The 18,598-nt window shown below is 48.6% G+C and overlaps 2 protein-coding genes across 5 annotated transcripts in view; one reads left to right on the top strand and one right to left on the bottom strand.

Moving 5' to 3' along the window:
- B3GNT5 (UDP-GlcNAc:betaGal beta-1,3-N-acetylglucosaminyltransferase 5) overlaps positions 1–4,902 on the top strand; it is a 26,489-nt gene extending 21,587 nt beyond the window's left edge. Inside the window, exon 2 of the mRNA XM_006147379.3 lies at positions 2,332–4,902. Within this exon, the coding sequence (XP_006147441.1) occupies positions 2,652–3,779 (1,128 nt within the window). The 5' untranslated portion in view covers positions 2,332–2,651 and the 3' untranslated portion in view covers positions 3,780–4,902. The remainder of the gene's footprint in view (positions 1–2,331) is intronic.
- MCF2L2 (MCF.2 cell line derived transforming sequence-like 2) overlaps positions 1–18,598 on the bottom strand; it is a 155,803-nt gene that overhangs the window by 113,533 nt on the left and 23,672 nt on the right. For all 4 annotated transcript variants that reach the window (XM_014587426.2, XM_014587431.2, XM_014587430.2 and 1 more), the window contains exon 4: positions 9,844–9,929. In XM_014587426.2, the coding sequence (XP_014442912.2) occupies positions 9,844–9,929 (86 nt within the window). The remainder of the gene's footprint in view (positions 1–9,843; positions 9,930–18,598) is intronic.

Raw genomic sequence — 18,598 nt, forward strand, 5'->3', positions numbered from 1 at the left:
CGCCACGACTTACAGATGACACCCGAGTCAGCGCCATGCCAGTGGCCCGGTTACACAATCAACCTGGCCCCACACGGGGAAGCCTTGCGCTCCCGGGGTGCTGACTGGCCACTGGCCTGCTGCAGGCTCACAAAGGGAGCTGCACGCCCAGCACTCTGTGGGCACAGCACTCGGTGGACCGTGCTGAGCTTCGCATTCGTTCCTGGGACCTTTTGTTCCGGGAAGGCCCGGCACGTTCTCCCACCAGACCTGCTGGCTCTGGGCTTCCTCCCAGCACCCTGCCCTGCACTCCGCATACAGAAGCTCGAGGATGTGCCTTAGCGAGGCTTTGAGACGCTGTAGGAAAGCAGAGGGAGCACCGTGTGTGCGGTCTCGTGGGCAGCCAGCGCCCGGCAGCCAGCGCGGAACCTGGCTCACTGGCAGTTAATTTAGAGAGGAGGGGCAGTGCTCGTGCTCTGGGCAGAGGGGGAAGGCGTCCGAGTCACTGCAGTCCCGGGGTTCGGATGTTCCTGTGCTGTAAGAGAAGCTGTGTCAGGAATGAGGATCAGCCTTTCCGGCACCTTCCCCTCCAATCGGTGCCGTCGGTGGGGCCTGGTTAGGGTGCTGTAGAGGGTGGCCGGACAGCTCAGCCTGCTGGGGGGTGACCGCGGCCCAGAGCTGCTCTCCGTGCAGTAAGTTCCTGAGTAGCACCGGAGTGCTGGCTTTGTGACAGGTCCTTTGTCATGTTTCAGAAAACATTTTGACTCCTTTTGGTCCATTTGAAAGAGCTGAACAAGTACAGGAGACTACGGAGATAAAACAAGTTGCAGTTGCTGGGCAGGGGCGGGAGTGCACGCAGTGGGCCTCGCCGCCGGCCGCCAGCTTACTGTCGCAGTCCCGCGGTCACAGACCCTGACTCGCGTGGAGATGCCAGCGCCCTGGTGAGTCAGGTGCACAGCTGGATGCAGGGGCAGCTGGGCAGCAGGAAGCCCAGACAGCCGCCGAGGTGCAAACACAAGCTGGCACCCGGGCTTCCTGAGCAGGCTGCCCAGGGACGCGAAGCTGGCGTGACTACTGTGGCTGAGATTCCAAAGGTTACTTTCCTCTTTGTTCCGCTCCCAGGTCTGTTGGAGTAGTTTCAGATGAGAATTTTCCTAGAATTCTTGGTTAGTTTTGCTGTGTTCAGATCTGCCATTAAGAATTCTGTCACCTCGCGTAAGTCCCCAGTTCCTCCGAGGAGGAGGCAGAAGGGCCCCTGCTTTTGTCCTGCAGAGGATGGTCCTTACCCGAGTGCACACCGGGGACGGAGGAAGTGGTCCTCTGAATGAAAATGATTTTGCAAAGTTTAGGCAAATGCTATCACGAGAGACGGATGTCTCCCACGGTCTTTCTCACTGTCCTCTAGAGCGTTCAGTCCAGAAATGGCCAGCAAAGGGTACGCTACTGGTATCGCTCTTGCCCTGGGGCACTGTCTCTGCCTTTCTGATGATAAAACAGTGACAGGGACAGCAGGTGGTGTAGTGGTTACGTCGCTGGACGCCCACATGGTCGACTGTGGTTCCAGGCCTGGACCTGATGGCTTAAAACTCACACCGGGCGCGTGTGCATGTGTGCCTGAAATCCCAAGAGGTGGATGAAGAAGGGATTGTGGCGTGAGTTCTCACTTTCTCTCTCTGTCTCTCTGGCAAGTACATGCGCCCTATAGCAAAAAACAAAAACAAAAAACAACTCTCTCTTAACACACACACACACACACAATCCATATTTTGCAGTACAACCCTGAATGCACATATACAGAAATCTCACTGTCTCACAAAGTGGTGGCTATGATAGCTGCAGTTCTTACTTTCAGTACACTCGTTTTCCCTTCTAACGTGATATGACTTCCTGAATGATGTGTGCAGTTTCACGATCTATGCCTAGGGGCTAAAATGCCACCTCTGCAGAAGCTTCAGTCGGGCTTGGCTTAATGACCTGCCTGCCCCGGCCGTTCGGCACCCTGCACGGTGCTCCGTGTGTATGGTGGGTTTCACGGGGTGGGGGCGGGGGGACTTGAGGACAGGTCTCTGGGCTTAAAGTAGGGCCTTTGTCCTGGGGCTTACTGTGCAGCTCGGATGCAGCCCCACCTGCACTGGGGGCAGCCCACATCACCTTGTCCCTGCCTGCCCTGTCCAAGCCCCAGACAGACAGAATGGACCAGCTTTACGCCTCTGCCTGCCACCAGCCGCCTCGTTGTCTTGTTCAGAGCAACCAGAGTACATGTGGTTTTCAAGGAACTAGATTTGTTTCTGTTTGGTAACTCAGTAACCCATCCATTCACGTATTATTCTGTTGTCTTCTTGCGTCTGACAGGTGGCATTTAATATTCACCGAGAGGAGTACACGGAGTAGCCGCAGGAGGCCTCTCAGGAAGCGCAGCGAAGGATGCCAGGATGGGAAAACCTTGACGTGCCCGCGTCCTCCCCCTGCACGGTGTTCCGTTCTTTCGCAGTCTCAGAAAAAATGGCATTAAAAGAAAGCATTTTGTGAAATCAGAGCCTTTTCCATTTTCCCTGACCACATGTATTAAAATGGACATCTGTCCTACAAAATACAAAGGTCTACGGTCTCGAAGAGGCAAGCGCCCATTTAAAACTGCCCCTAAATAAAAACAGACCTGAACGGACGTGAGAATGTTTGTTAGTGGCAGGAGAGTTAAAAAATGGCAGTTCATGCAGCTATTTGCCACATGCTTTATACTGAGCCTCATGGTCTTCTGGAGGCCGATCGATGACCGCATCGTGAGCCACATGAAGTCCTACTCTTACAGGTACCTCATAAACAGCTACAGCTTTGTGAACGACACCCTGTCTCTGAAGCACACCTCAGATGGGGCCCGTTACCAGTACTTGATCAACCATGAGGACAAGTGTCAAGCACAAGACGTCCTCCTCCTACTGTTTGTGAAGACTGCTCCTGAAAACCACGGGCGACGTTCTGCCATCCGAAAAACGTGGGGCAATGAGAAGTACGTCCGGTCTCAGCTGAACGCCAACATCAAAACTCTGTTTGCCTTAGGAGCGCCTAGCCCATCTCAGGGAGAAGGACTGCAAAGAAAACTGGTGTGGGAAGATCAACTGTATAATGACATAATTCAGCAAGACTTTGTTGACTCTTTCTACAATCTCACTCTTAAATTTCTTCTACAGTTCAGTTGGGCAAATACTTTCTGTCCGCATGCCAAGTTCCTTATGACGGCTGACGATGACATATTTATTCACATGCCAAATCTCATCGCGTACCTTCAAAGCTTAGAGCAAATGGGCGTTCAGGACTTTTGGATCGGCCGTGTTCATCGTGGTGCCCCTCCTGTTAGAGATAAAAGCAGCAAGTACTTCGTCTCCCACGAGATGTACCAGTGGCCGGCTTACCCTGACTACACGGCCGGGGCTGCCTACATCATCTCCAGCGACGTGGCCGCCAAAATCTACGAGGCTTCGCAGACGCTCAATTCTAGCCTTTACATAGACGACGTGTTCATGGGCCTGTGTGCCAACAAGATGCGGGTCGTACCCCAAGACCATGTGTTTTTTTCTGGGGAAGGTAAAACTCCTTATCACCCCTGCATCTATGACAAAATGATGACATCTCATGGACACGTACAAGACCTTCAGGACCTTTGGAAGGATGCCACGGATCCTAAAGTCAAAACTATCTCGAAAGGGTTTTTTGGTCAACTCTACTGCAGGCTAATTAAAATAGTCCTGCTCTGCAGACTAACATATGTGGACACATACCCGTGTAGGGCTGCGTTTGTCTAGCAGTACTTGAATGCCGTATGTCTTCACTGTCACTGAGCCGGATCTGGACGGACACCTTCAACGTGTGTCCCCACTCTAAGTACAGTCAGTCTGAAAGACACTTTGCAAGCCGCCTAGCCGGGTGTTTCTTGGATTCTAGGAACTCTTCAGTATAACTCATCTACTTCATTGCCTGAATTCATTTCAAGGAACTCATACTTAGGAAAGATCTCTGTTACTCATGGCAGTGGAAGTACAGGCGTGGTCAGGTTCCTTCTTAGTGCCACGTGTGGGCTGGAGGTGTAGAGCAGTTACTAAGAAGCCTTCGTGTTAGAATAACTGCTTTTGGGAATCCCAAGCGATTGCGTAGTACAACACTTCAAAGGAGTTAATACACTGTTAGACCCAGTACATGAGTTTATTTTTGATAAAGAGCACTTGGCAGAGGTGATGGGGCAGGGAAGGGCTGGCATGGAAGAAAGCATGAATCTGGTAAAAGAACGCCTCTTGTTCTTAAGAGCAGGTATATGTGACGATGCGTGTGGTTTCATTAACCGCCGAATCACTGTCAGGTCCGTGGAGCTATTTCACCTAGATAGTGTTAGTCACTTAAACTATTTATATCTTTTTTCAGAGCTTAATATGAAATCTGAGAATCGTTAGCTCTGCCCAAACTGGTACTTTGTCTATTTTTTAATATTAGAAAATGACACCAATTTGGGCAGTTTGTTGCCCTAGGAAGAAATGATTGTTAATTCAAATAAGCTGATTTTAATGTAATGAATTTTTCAGCTGATTTTTAAATATTCAATACTGGTCTGTATTTAAGGTAGTTATTTGCTATAGTTTGCTTAGAAAAATATAATTAGAGAGACTTAAAAAGAAAAAAATAGAACATTAAAACCTTTTTCTCCCATAATTTATAAAATGAAAAGTGTCTAACTCATTGTGCTAATTGCTAAAATTAGCTCACCCCTCCCCGTCAGTGTGCCGGAGACCACAGTGCTCTGCTCCAGGTTCAGAGGTCTCTTTGTTTGTTTGTTGTTTGTTTTTTACGTTTTTGCCATAGGGCACATGCACTTGCCAGAGAGACAGCGAGACAGAAAGTGAGAAACCACCCCCCCCCGGGGGGATGCCATACCACAATCCCTTCTTCTCCTGTAATTTTGGGCACGCACGCACATGTACCCGGCGTGGGTTTCAAGCTGCCAGGGACTCGAACTGTGATCGGCCGTGTGGGAGTCCAGCACCTTAACCACTACACCACCTGCCCTCCCCATCCCCAAGTTCAGAGTTTAAATTGGGAGTATTAAACATCCAATTAGAGCTATAATATGTAACACAATCTATTCTTTCATCAAATAAATACCAGAGATGGTCTCTACCTTTTAGATATTTCAAACTTGAAAGAAGAATAAAAGTGAATTTAAAAAAATGGGTAGAACGAGGTTTAAAGCATTTGTAAAGCTACATATTCTTTAACCAAAGAGATGGGCTGCGATCTGAAAGTAGTTACTTTTATTTTACCAAGAAGGGTAGCAGTGTGGCCATGGACCTCCTCTTAGTACAGAGAGAATTAGGCATGTCTCTTGCCAGGGAGACTATGAAGGACAAAACAGTAACTTCAGCAAGAACAGCGGGACTGACTTTAAAGGCTTTGGCTGCTGAGGCACCTGTTAGGGGGTACGGATGGCTCATTTCTTAAGGCGACGTCTGAAATATGTATAACAAAACTAGAGAAGATTTCTTGGTATGTAAAACTGGATGATGATATTGATCATTTTTAGCAGGTAGCTTTTCAATGTTTACAGAATTTTTTGTTGTTGTTCATTGTTTTCCTCTTTTGAAATTTGAGGCTTGTTTACATTGCTTAGATAATATTTTTAACTAATGTCAAAACTGTAATGTCTTGATTATAGTTACTTTCAAAATAGGTTCAGGGTTTTAGATCATTACTGTTTAGAAATTCTGACCAATTTTAAAAGCTGTAGAGAACAAAAGCACATTTTGACGAAGCAGGTTTATAATTAACTTTTATTAGTTGGTTCTTTAATCATTTGCCTTTCAGCCAATACATCTAGAATAGATATCCCCTGTCTGTCCATATTTGGAACTGTTTAAATTTGCCCGTGGTTGAAAACATAGGCGTCTCTCTGGCTATCGAAGTGATCTTGTTTACAGCAATATTTTTGTGAAACAATTATTTATTTGCTGAAAGAGCTATCCTGAACTGTGTTCATCTTTTTTTGATTTTTTTTTGGGGGGGGGGGCTTAGAATATAATGGAACAGGTCTAAATTTAAAGGAAATATGAAGGCACTTCCTTTTTTATAAGAAGGAAGTTGCTAGATGCTTCCTACAGACTTAAGGTACGGAGAACATTATTTGTAAATAAAATTTTCTTCCTTTCTTTTGAAAAGGAAGGAACTTTCTGGTGCTCCAGTATAGGGCTATCTTTTGAAAAAACGTCCACAAAGGGAAAACGAACTTTCGACCTGGAGGGCCACTTGAGTAGAAGCTGGTTATACACAGTGTTATCATTAAACATTTTTTACCTCTCGGTTGGTTTGCATTTTTTTTCCATATTATTAATTTTATACCAAAATGTTAAATATTTATATTATTGGAATTTTGCTCTGATATGACAATATAATTAGTAGATTTAAAAAACATCTGTGATTTCCAATAAACGATGTAAAAATTGCCAGCCGATGTGTACTTAAACTTCTGCATGAATCTCATTTGTTTATGTAGGTCTTGGTTCTGTGATGTCAGAGAGGTGTGTGCTACAGGGTTGTAGCCCTATTCCTGTTCAGATGAGCCACCGTGCCCATGGCCTCTGCGTAATGGAGCCCCCGAACGTGGCTCTGTTCGATGGCTTATGCTGCAGCGTCTAGGTAGGGAACGTTGCCTGACAGTTTGCTCCAGAAGGGGTGAAATAAGGACCTGTAACCACAGTGCCTTAAGCCACATTTGAAAAGGTTGTATTTTCCTTGTATTCGATATTGTTAGTGGTCTGAAAGTGTTGATGGATTAAAATTCAGCCCTAGTCTCTTTTTTTTTGGAGAGGTTTTCACTATAGGGTGCATGCACTTGCCAGACAGACAGAGAGAGACAGAGAGACAGAAAGCGAGAAATCACCCTCCAGGGAGGATGGTCACGCTGCAATCCCTTCTCCTCCATTCTCCTCTCGGGATCTTGGGCACGCACGCACACGCGCCCGGCGTGATTTTTTTAAGCCACTGGGGCCGGGACGTGAACCGCGGTCGACTACGTGGGAGTCCAGTGACATAGCCATTACGCTAACTGCTGGTCCCAGCCCTAGTCTCTTAATGTCAGGAATGTTCTTACGCTCCTCGAGGGCCTTCGGTGCTTTGGTATGTTGGCACGTATATGCACTCATCTGTTTTCCATCTGACTCCCACTCGGTTTCTGGCTAGTGTATAGTGTGATGTTCTCTCTACACACACACACACACACACACACACACACACACACACATATATAATTCTAGAACTTGGAAGCATCCGGATTGTTGTGGTAGAACTTACTTACAAGGCATAGGTGGAGTATTTTTGGTTGGAACTGAAATGGTTACTTGGAAGAATTACCTTGATGTACCTGGGGACTTCAGCTGGACACCACAACTGCTGTGAGAATGGGACCAGGGAACTTTTTGTATTCTTTTAATTTGCTATAGGGCACATGCGCTGGCTGGAGAGACAGAGGGAATAAGAGAAACCACCCCCCAGAGGGGATGACTATGCTGCAATCCCTTCTCCTCCACTCTCCTGGGAATTTGATCACACACGCACACGTGCCGGGTGTATTTATCAAACCACTGGATCCAACACTCGAACAACCCAGTTGGCCCTGTGGGATCCAGCCGTCTCCACCACCCCCACTTGGCTGGCCTGGACCAGAGAACGCGACATCCAGCCCATTCTGCTGCAGTAGTGAGGAATGCTGAGTGTCGCAGTTTCCCTTCCAGCCCTGTCATTCTGTGGGGACAGAAGTCTAAGCGCAGCTTTCACTAGAATATTCCCTTCCTCCAGAAATGCACAAAGTCTCCGTCTCGCCTCTCGCGTCAAAGTCTAAACGCTCCGAACTAGTTTTCCAGGCCCTGGGTAGTCTTTGCCCTTCTTCCCCAGTAGCTTGATTCTTCTCCCACTGCTGCTCTCCCCAGCGCAGATCTTGTTCACGACTGCACCCGAAACTGGTCTCCTTGCCGAGAACAGCTCTCGGAGACCCAGTCCCACCTTCGCTTCTTCAGCAAGCATCCCCTGCCCTCTTCCCCAAGTCTGTGATAATCGCATGTTCCACTTTCCCTCCTACTCACTGTTCCCTGTGATTCTTCATGCTCTAAGTCCTGAAGGCAGGGACTTGGCGCAGGGCATCATACGACGCTCAAAATAGTCATTTCCCCCCACATATAATAAGACGAGCCATTCAGACATGAAGAGATGAACTATTCAGAACCCCGGGTACCTGCTTGTGTAGCCCCTCGCACAGTCTACTGAGTTGTCGGGAAGGCCAGGGCATATTTTTCTGTGCAATAATGTGTCATGACTCCACAGCCCAATACGTCAAAGTTTATCCTTTTTGTAACAACATCAGAATGCTTTCTACATGCTAGGTACATTGTACCTTCCAACTCTAGACTCAATAAATTTGTATTAATTCGATGTTGAAACTCGAATCTTAAAGGGTGAAAAAGAAAATAAAAATTAAATTGTTACAGTACAGATTGGTCATTTTAAGGTATTCATTGAAAGCTGGTGGTAGAACAAAACAGTTGTGTAGATTCTCTTATCTCCTGATGAATTTACTGGCTAATTCTGCCTTTTCTCAAAGTTCTTTGGTAAGAACATAAAGATATTTTTGTTTCATTAATAAATGCTATAACTTTTTCCCTTTGTGTTTCTCGGTAGAGGTATGATTTCATGGTCTATTATAAATTAATATGGTAATTTAACAACTAGTTCAAAGATACACTTAACTAAGACCCTTGTAATTATAAAGTAGATCAAGGTTTTAATAATCGACAAGTCCTGAAAGATCCACTGTCACTCTGGGAAGACAACAGAATACGTCATTGCCAAATGGTGCTTTTCAGAGAGGACCCCACTTCACACTCTTACTTTCAAATATATTGAATTGGATCACTCAATAATTCAGCAATGAATTTCTATCAGTAAAAACCCACCCTGCATAGGTTTTCTTGAGTGTATCTTAAAGTAGAAGAACATAAAATCGTCGAATAAACTACTATTGGCTTTCATCAAAGGGCCAGTTCTTTTTTGAGGGACATTTTTGTTACAGAGTGTATGCGCTCGCCAGAGAGACAGAAAGCAAGAAATCACCCCCCACACCACTCCCGGAAGGATGGCCACGCCGCAGTCCCTTCTCCTCCATTCTCCTCTTGGGGTTTTGGGCACGCATGCATATGCACCTGGCATGAATTTTAAGCCACCGGGTCCAGGACTCGAACCACGGTCACCTATGTGGGAGTCCAGCTACGTGCCATTATGTCATATGCCGGTCCCAAGGAGTAAGTTAAAAGATATTTTTCATTCATTCTATAGACATTTTCTTTCCTTTCTGGTAGGCGAGGCCTGCTAGGAGTCAAACGTTATAATACATCCTACGGATAAAAGCAGCTCACGAGGCAGATGGTGTGAGTGTAAATATTGACTCCCTAGAGTAGGGAGTGTGGTGGAGTCCTAGAGTATAAAGATTGGGGGGAAAACGCTTGTTTTGCCCCACGCTTTTGGCCTTTACCCTCCTAATGCTGTGTACGGGTTTCCTGAACTGCAGGACACTCACTGCGCATACACACCTTTCTGTAGACCAAACATAACATTTGTATAAATTGTATCTTTTGGGCACCAAGAGCTTTCAAATGTGTTTAAACCAATTACTCATACAGTAATGTGTTTCCTTGAAAGCTGGGTTTATAAGATGTATTTTACTTGCTTTTGTGAGCTTCGTGAGTTTCTTCTCAGGTATACAAACGCAGGTTAGAGTATGAATAAGTTCTAGTTTTTAATCTGTGAGCCCCTGGCCCGGCCCTGGTGCAGTCTCACCTGGCAGGGGGGAGGCCTTCCTCGGAATCACTCCGCTCCACCTCAGGGTTCTCCCTGCTGGGACCACTTCCAAGCGCGTCTTCATTCTGAAGTGAGAGGAATTTTGGTAAGATGTGGTATTTTGGGTCCTCTTAACATGTTTCATCCCCCTCGGTTTCTGTGTTTGCGTTTAGTTTTCCTTCTAGATGGGCGACGCCCAGCTTCACGGCTGGCTCTCCTGGCTTTCCCCAGCCTCGCGGTTCGCTGCAGTCTGCCTTTCAGGCATCCCTTCGGAACATCAAAATCTCATTTTTTTAAAGTTTTACCAGAGGGCACATGCACTCAGTGGGTGGGGCGGGGAAGAGAGAGAGCCCTCCCCCTGGGGGGTGGTCATGCCACAATTCCTTCTCCATCTTTCCCCTTCTGGATCTGTAGGCGCACATGCATACATGCCCTGTGTGTTTCCCAAGCTGCCGGATCTGGGATTCAAACTGAGCAGTCGGTTATGTGGGATGCTGCCACCTTAACCACCATGCCGTGGGCTGGCCTGTCTCCCTTCTCCCTAAACGTGAGAGCTCTCTGCACCGTGCTTCTCCCTCCCCCATGGAGTCGTGAGAAAGAGTCAGAGTTGGAGCTAAAAGGAGCAGTGAGTAGGTCACATGATTTAGTAGGCCCCTTTCTGAGGCTCTAAATCAAGGTTTGGAGAAGTTGCCATTTACCCAAGGCCAGGAAGAGCTAGCAGAAGTGAGAGTAGCCCAGTGTCGGCTTTTGCAGACTGGCGAGCACAAGTCCCATGCATCCCAAGTGGCCAGTCCTGCAGGCAGTAATGCATTTGGAGGAGTGGCCCCTGGTGCAGGCCCTGACCCCAGCTTGTGGCTGGAAGCCCCGCTCCACCACCTGCCAGCCCGAGACCGTGGCCAAGCTATTTCACTTGTACCTGGATTCCCCGCCTAGAATGTGGGCCCCATGGCATTATCTACTCCACCCAGCTGTAGCAAGATTAAATGAGCACAAATAAATGTTTCATACAGTGCCTGGCAGGCAGGAGGCATTCAAGCCCTGGTTAATTATTTATTAGTTCCTAATTAATTTTATGATACGCTCATTACTATCAATATGTTACATAAATTGGGTTCATCACTAAAACTGTTTTCTTGAGAGCAAACTAAGTAGAACTCTTGCCTCTTTCTGAGGGTTAGATACCTAGTATCATTCTGAAAGAGTCATGCTTATTTAGTATGGAGAAGACACTGTCCTTATTCCTACAGAGAGCAGAGAGGATACTATTTGTCTTCACATAAGCCGAGTACCTAGAATGTGGCAAAGTATTTGTAAATTAATAAAAGGGGTAGTTGAGACCAGCAAGCGGTGTGGTGTTTAAGGCACTGGACATGGCTGACTATGGTTTGAGTCCCAGACCTGCTGGCTTGCTTTCTTACTTTCCCTCTCTCTCTCTGTCTGTCTCTGGTGAATTGAAAAATAATAATAATTAATAAAATTATATACACAATTATTTTAAAAAATAAACAAAGGAGGTAATTTTCAAATACCATCTTCATAAGACATTGTTTTTCTAAGTGAAGAGCTAAGTCGCTTAAGTTGTATTTGCATAGTTATTTTTGTTGTTTTTATTTTTAGATTTCTGCTATAGGGCAGGTGCACTTGCTGGAGACGGAAAGAGGGAAAGTGAGAAATCACCTCGGGGGTAGGGGGGTGGCTGTGCCAAAATTCCTTCTCCATTGTCCTCTCAGGATTTGGGGCACACATACACACATGCCCAGCGTGTTTTTCAAGCTGCGAGGTCCAGGACTTGAACCACACAGTCAGCCATGTGGGATCCAGCCTCCACAACCACCATGCCACCTGGGTGACCCCCAAGTCTCAATGAATTATATACGACGCCCTTAAAACAGAGCAGCTTGTGAAATCAGACCCTGTTTTCTATCACCCAGACGGGGAGGTGCCCTTCTGGCAGACCTCAGGAGAGGGAGCTTCCTCAGCCCGCGGGTGCTGTCAAGGGAAGCAGCTCGCCAGCTCCCTGGTCCAGAGCCCCCTCCCCTCACTGTCATTTTATCCTGAAGAACCAAGGGGCGATGAAGGCAAGGGGGCTGGCACTGCTCTGGGCTCCTCCCCATCCTTTCTGGTTTCGCTGTGACACACGCCAGCACACAGGGTCCTCAAAGCACCTCGCATGTTGACGCTATGCCTCCTCAACAACGTACACACTCTACAAATGCCGTCTCCTCTCATGTCAAAGAAATACATGCTTCTACAATCGAAAACATGGGTGAAGTTCCTGGTCTGAAGGAAGTTCATCTAAATTTTATTTCAACTTCTCTTCAGAATATATACATCATTTAAAATGTATATATATTTTTTCTTTTTTTTGGAGAGGTTTTTGCTATAGGGCGCATGTGCTTGCCAGACAGAGACAGAGAGACAGAAAGCGTGAAATCACCCCCTGGGGGGATGGTCACGCTGCAATCCCTTCTCCTCTATTCTCCTCTCGGGATCCTGGGCACGCACGCACATGCGCCCGGCGTGAGTTTAAGCCACCAGGTCCGGGACGCGAACCGCGGTCGACTACGTGGGAGTCCAGCGACATAGCCATTACGCTAACTGCTGGTCCCTTAAAATGCATATTTTGAAAGGTATCAGTAGCTCATCTTCCACCGATTGGGCTTTCTTCCCTGAGAGAGAGCAACTTTTGAATGGAATCAAATTAGTTTTCCCCTGATGTTAGAGGGCTTCGCTTCATGATTTCAGGAATGCGTGAGAACCAGTTTGATTTCCAGCTGTCTCACAGCAGTGCTCTCCAGTCACGCAGGGTGAAAGTATGATGGACATTTTGCAACCCTTAAACAGAGGGTCTGTAAGACCCGGCCTGAGAGAAGAGATAAGGCAGCATCGAAGGGTTTCAAGTACAGGAGCGAGCGTGAAGTGTAAGAGGTACGCTGGGTCAGAATCACTGAGTGACGGCCAGGGTTTTCCCTAGAGGGTGTAAGAGGCGGTAACGGGAGAGAAAGAAACCTCCCGAAGGGGATATTCACCCGGGACCTACTGAAACGCAACGGCTTCTGATAACGCCCAGGAAGAACTCCGGGAAAGCAGACGCCACTTAGGGATGCATTTTGGGAGCTGATTCCTAGCTGGTCTGCCCTATGTGCTCCATCTCACGGGCCCTCTCAGCGCATCTTTCCCTGCGCCTCATCTGTGTTGCCTGGAAAAGCCACTGCATAAGGGTCCTGTCCAGGGCCACCGGGCGGTCAGTCCCTTCGTAAGCCAGCGGTTCCAGGAGAGCCGAGCGGCTGTGGGCGCCTCTCCACACGCTGCCCTGAGCTAGCCCTTTCTGATGGCCCACCTCCAGTCCAGCCGAGCTGCACGGGGAAGAGGTCCGCGAGGAGGGAAGGGGAAGGCTGTAGGGAGTTTTACAGAGTGACGCCCCTGGGAGGGCAGGGACAAGCACAAACGCTCCTGGGGCTTTATGAACATGGGAAATGGTCATTAGAGAAAGACAAGGAAGTGCGTTGCATGTCCACCTGCCTCCTTAAAAGTGTCCTCAGGATCTCTTTCATCCAACACTCTTCATTTCTCAGCTAGTGTTATCAAGAATTCAATTTTGGGAACCAGCAGTTGGCGTAATGGCTATGTCGCTGGGCTCCCACGTAGTCGACCGTGGTTCGCATCCCAGATCCGGTGACTTAAAACTCATGCCGGGCGTGTGTGCGTGCAGGCCCAAGATCCTGAGAGGAGAATGGGGGAGAGGGGATTGCGGCGTGACCATCCCCCCTGGGGGGTGATTTCTCGCTTTCTGTCTCTATGTCTCTGTCTGGCAAGTGCACGCACCCTATAGTGAAAATCTCTCCCCCCAAAAAAAGAATTCAATTTTGATTCTGGTTAAATTGATTTTCAGAGGCTGGACTGACCCTATCATTCCGCTACCATTTCACTCATGGGGAAATGCCGTCTAGCACAGCCTACCCCTGTTATTAGAGTAATGATCTATGTGTCTGCTCTTCTGTTTGAGAGATCAGAGACGATGACGTGGCACGCAGTCCCTTCCTCCCACTCCCAGTCAAGAACACGAAGAGGAGGTAAATGTGCCGAGGACATCGGAAGGAAGGCACACCCTGGACCTTGTCAGGCCGCTGGATTCCCTGGGACTCTAACTTCATTGCATACACGTCGGTGTAACTTCATTTTACCTGTAAATCTGACTGCACAAACACAGTAACACATTAGACAGTGTTCTGGTGGGTCAGTCTTCGCCTCAGCAGACCGCCCTCTAACCCAGTTCACAAATGGCCTCCGTGAGTGACCCGTACGGCTGCTATGGCGCGAGCGCCTCAAGAGCAGATTAGCCCCCACTGACAGCCAGAGGGTGTCGCTGCTGTGACAGAGGCTCCCCCGCTGGGCTCGGCCTTCTTAAGTCCCCTTAATGCATACGTTTCATGTTCCAGTTTTGATTATTTTAAAATTCAGGTTTCAAAATTTAGGGTACGGCACCTGCTGGGGAGAGGCAGTCAGAGGGAAAGTGAGAAATCACCCCAGGGTGATTTCATGTATGCTGCCCAAGATCCCAAGAGGAGAATGGGGGAGAAGGGGTTGTGGCATGGCCATACCCCTTGCGTGGTGATTTCTCGCTTTCTCTCTGTCCCTCCTGCAAGCGCACATGCCCTAGGGCAAAAACCTCTACCCCCCCCAAAAAAAAATCCCAAAAGCCACATGCCAGGTACATGTGCGTGCATATGTGTGTGCCCAAAATCCCGAGAGGAGAATGCGGGAGAAGGGACTGCAGCGTGGCCATCCCCAATGGGTGATTGCTCACGATCCCTCACTCTCTAGTGAATGCACATGTTTTATAGTGAAAGCTTTAAAAAAAGTTCAGATTCGGAAGCCCTACCCTAGGCCTCCTGAACAGAATCTGAGTGGAGAGCGGCTCTATACATTACCATAAGGCTCTCAGGGCTTCGGGACACAGGAAGCCGGGGAAGTCTTCCTTCTGGACACTTCGGAGAGCTTGGCAGGGGCTGCCTCGAGGACCTGGTGGGGTCCCTGAATCTCCTAGTAGCCCTGACACCGAGTAGGCCTCAGGCATCAGAGAAGGTGGGCACTGAAGCGTGCTAATGGTTCCTACAGTTCTCTTAGTGAAAGTCGGAAAGCTTCGGTGAAAACCGTCGAGACTCCAAGCAGTGAAAAGACGAGGAACTAATCCCCCCACCTCCACCCCCGGTCTGTTATCATTCGGCAAAGAGGTGCATATTTGAGATTAGAGAATCCCACGGAGGGCCGGACAGACAGAGTGCCGGACAGACGTTCGCTCTGCTTCTACACAGCAGCCTTCTATCAACACGGAGTTAGACGAGAAAGTCAGGTTCACTGAAGACCTGCTGTGTCAGACATCATAGAAGGTACTTTCTAGGTATTTTTCATTTAATCAACAACCTCTGAAATTCCCCTTCTGATTCCCGTTTTGCAGAAGAGATTTAGGATATGAGAGACTGACTGAGTAAATAGGCAGATTAAGCAAATAATCAGGGAGATAAGGAAACTGCTAGATTAATAAACTGCTCATTTCAAATCCCAGCTTCACCATTCACTAACTGCCTGACCGGTGGGGCACGAGCCTCTGTCTCAGCTCTGCCGCTGAGACGGGAGCAGCACCGTGCTCACGGGGTGCTGAGGACTGGGGATGCGATCAGGCATGGGCAGCACCACGCCTGGTCCCAGGCGTTCACGACCCTCTTCCCCCTGCCGTTCTCCCCAGTCTGTGCTGTCTTACACAAAGAACAAAGTTATTAGGAACCTGCTTTCTCAGAAGCCTGGCAGGCCTCTGCTCCCTTAAAGGAATTGCATAGGTGCCCGGACACGACACGGCTAGCTCCTTCATTGTGTGTCCACACCATGGAAGAAAGAGGTCTCGTCAGCCTCTGGCTCGTTCCCCTGGAGAGGCTGTGATGTGAGCACCCAGAGAAGACAGCCATGAGTCAGGCTTCTGCTTGAGTCGGTGACGTGGAGAACAGGAAATAGCCCCAGCACCACTGCCAATGACCACAGCGAGTCTGTCACCGCCGGCTCTTCCCAGATGGCACTGAGAGCCCAGCCTGAGTCAGCGAGGTCGCCAAGTGGCCTGGGAGCATCTGGCTGCCTGGCCGAGTGCAGCTGATCAAATCCCTGAGAACTGGCACAGCGCGGTTCAGGACGCCTCCTGGGGAGTGCATTCTCGCTGCAGGCAGTCCCCGGGACTCCAGGAGAGGTCAGGGACGGCCTTGGTTCACAGCTGTTTGCTCTGGTATTTGCTCTCAGGGCAAGGAGTGGCTTTATCACGTATGATTCATTCTCCAGCACCACCTGGAAGGGCCTTTCCCTCTGGGTTCGAGCCTTAGGCCAAGGGATGTTGGTTAGGACCCAGAGTCAGACGGCTGTCTTCCGGCCACCTGCTCGGACAGTGGCCACACCGCGCCCCGCCATGACCATTCTGTCCACACACATGTGGATCTAAGCCTTTTCTTCCTAACCCACCTTTTTCTTTTTTTAAAACTAGCTTTCCTCCTTTTTCTTTCAGTTTGCTATTTCTGATCAGTTTTATTGATGGTTTCATTTAGCACTTAAATTTCTCACCAAATGAGATTTCAATGTTCCATGAATTAAAATAGAGCCTTTTAAAAGTTTCCTTACGTATTTATTTTTATTGTTTACCTTTTTTAGTGATGGCCAGAGGGCACATGCACTCAGGAGAGAGACAGAGAGAGAAAGCATCTCCCAGGGGGCTTTGGTCGTGCCACAAGCCTTTTTCCTCCTTTCTTCCTTCTTGCCGGGATGCTGGGCATGCACGCGCACGTACCTAGCATAGTTTTCAAGCCACCAGGGCTGGATTTGAACTGCAGTCAGCCATGTGGGACCTAGCTCCCTTAATGACTGAACAGGGCCAGACCTTACAGGTTTTAGAACAGCTGCCCAGCTTGTGAAACGCGAACTGCACGGGCTGATCTTAAACTGGCTGCTAAGTCTAAGAGGCGGGACTCGGTGCACGAGCCCACTTCCTTTCTACTTCCCTGTTCACGACTTTACGGCTTCTGCTTCCATTTCTTCTCACCCCTTGGCCTTTGCAAGCACACGTTTGATCCCCCTCTGCCCCTGCCCTGCTGCTTCGGCCATCCTGACTGTTACCACATACGGGGCTGAGGGAAAAGCCCTTCCCTAAACACAAGCCAACAGCAGGGACATGCTAAGCACCGCCGATTCGGACTCGAGCGGTGTGTGCCCATGGGCGATCTGCCCTCCGCAGAGGGAGCACCCTGCAGGACAGGCTTGGCACCTGAGTTACAGGAAGAGCCTGGCAACAGGAAGAAACCAAAGGCTTTGGTTTATGGGATTCTACTTAAAACTTTCCTAGCCCATAGGCTTCCGGTTCTATCCCTAACCTGCCCTCCTGCAGAGTCTATATTTTTTTATACAAATGAAACAACAACACTTTCGTTATTCAGAATTACTAAAATAATTCACTCCTGGGAACAGCAGTTGGCGTAATGGCTATGTTGCTCAACTCCCATGTAGCCGACGTGGTTCAAGTCCCGGACCTGGTGGCTTAAACTCATGCTGGGTGTGTGTGCGTGCATACCCAAGATCCTGAGAGGAAATGGAGGAGAAGGGATTGCAGCGTAGCCATTCCCCCTGGGGGGTGATTTCTTGCTTTCTGTCTCTCTGTCTCTCTATCTTTCTGGTGAGCGCATGTGCCCTATAGCAAAAACCTCTCCAAAAAAAAAAAAGAAAGAGAAAGAAAAGAAAAGAAAGAAATCACTCCTATTTGGATTCTTTTATGTGAGAGCCTCCACATACCGAAACTCCCATGGCATCCTTACAAAGTGTGTGGGCATACCTATGTCGTGTGGAGGTGGGCAAAGTACCTCGCAGGGCTGAAGTGAGTCTGAACCCCGTCATGAGTCAACAGCAATAGCATACGGGTTCAGAGGCCCAGTCTGGGCAATGGGGTACATGACACAATCGCCCTCGGAGATGACCTTTCTGAGAAGTCCAGGGTGTGGGGAGAATAGGCTAATGTCACTTTGGATGATGATTGTAATTGAACAACAATTTTTTAAGAGGTTTTTGCTATAGGGCGTGTGCGCGTACCAGACAGAGACAGACAGAGAGACAGAAAGTGATTTCTCCCCCCCCAGGGGGGATGGCCATATAGCAGTCCCTTCTTCTCTTGGGATCTTGGGCACGCACACACGCACGCACATGCACCCGGTGTGAGTTTTAAGCCACCAGGTCCGGGACGCGAACTGTGGTTGACTACATGGGAGTCCAGCGACATAGCCATTACGCTAACTGCTGGTCCCATAATTAAACGACTCGTAGTGTGTTTAATACAACTGAACGATCCTGCGGCCTTCGTGGGCATCGAGCTAGGTGAAGTCTCATTGTTTATCGTTCCAGAAACTGCTGTTCATTTTTGAAATGGCTGCTCAAGACAGTGTGAAACTGCAAATGATCAGTGCTTCCTGACTTGAGAGGACATGGTGAAGCGATTCTCCCAACCACGAAGGATTCGAAGAGCAAGGACCGCTCCTACGGGCTGGAATACGGAAGGAGGACTAGCGGCTGGGCAGGGAGTACTGCTTGCCCTCCAGGGAAGTCTGCAGGGACTCCTCCCACCATGGGTCCGCCTGGGAAGAAACCAGAAGACCGCTTTCTGCCTGCCCCTGAATGGTCAGCGGAGATACTGTGGGCCCTATATTCAGGTTCTTGAGGGGCTGATGATGGCTCCCAA

The sequence above is a fragment of the Tupaia chinensis genome, unplaced genomic scaffold (assembly GCF_000334495.1).
Source record: "Tupaia chinensis unplaced genomic scaffold, TupChi_1.0 Scaffold000212_1, whole genome shotgun sequence".
In the NCBI taxonomy this organism is placed as follows: Eukaryota; Metazoa; Chordata; class Mammalia; order Scandentia; family Tupaiidae; genus Tupaia; species Tupaia belangeri.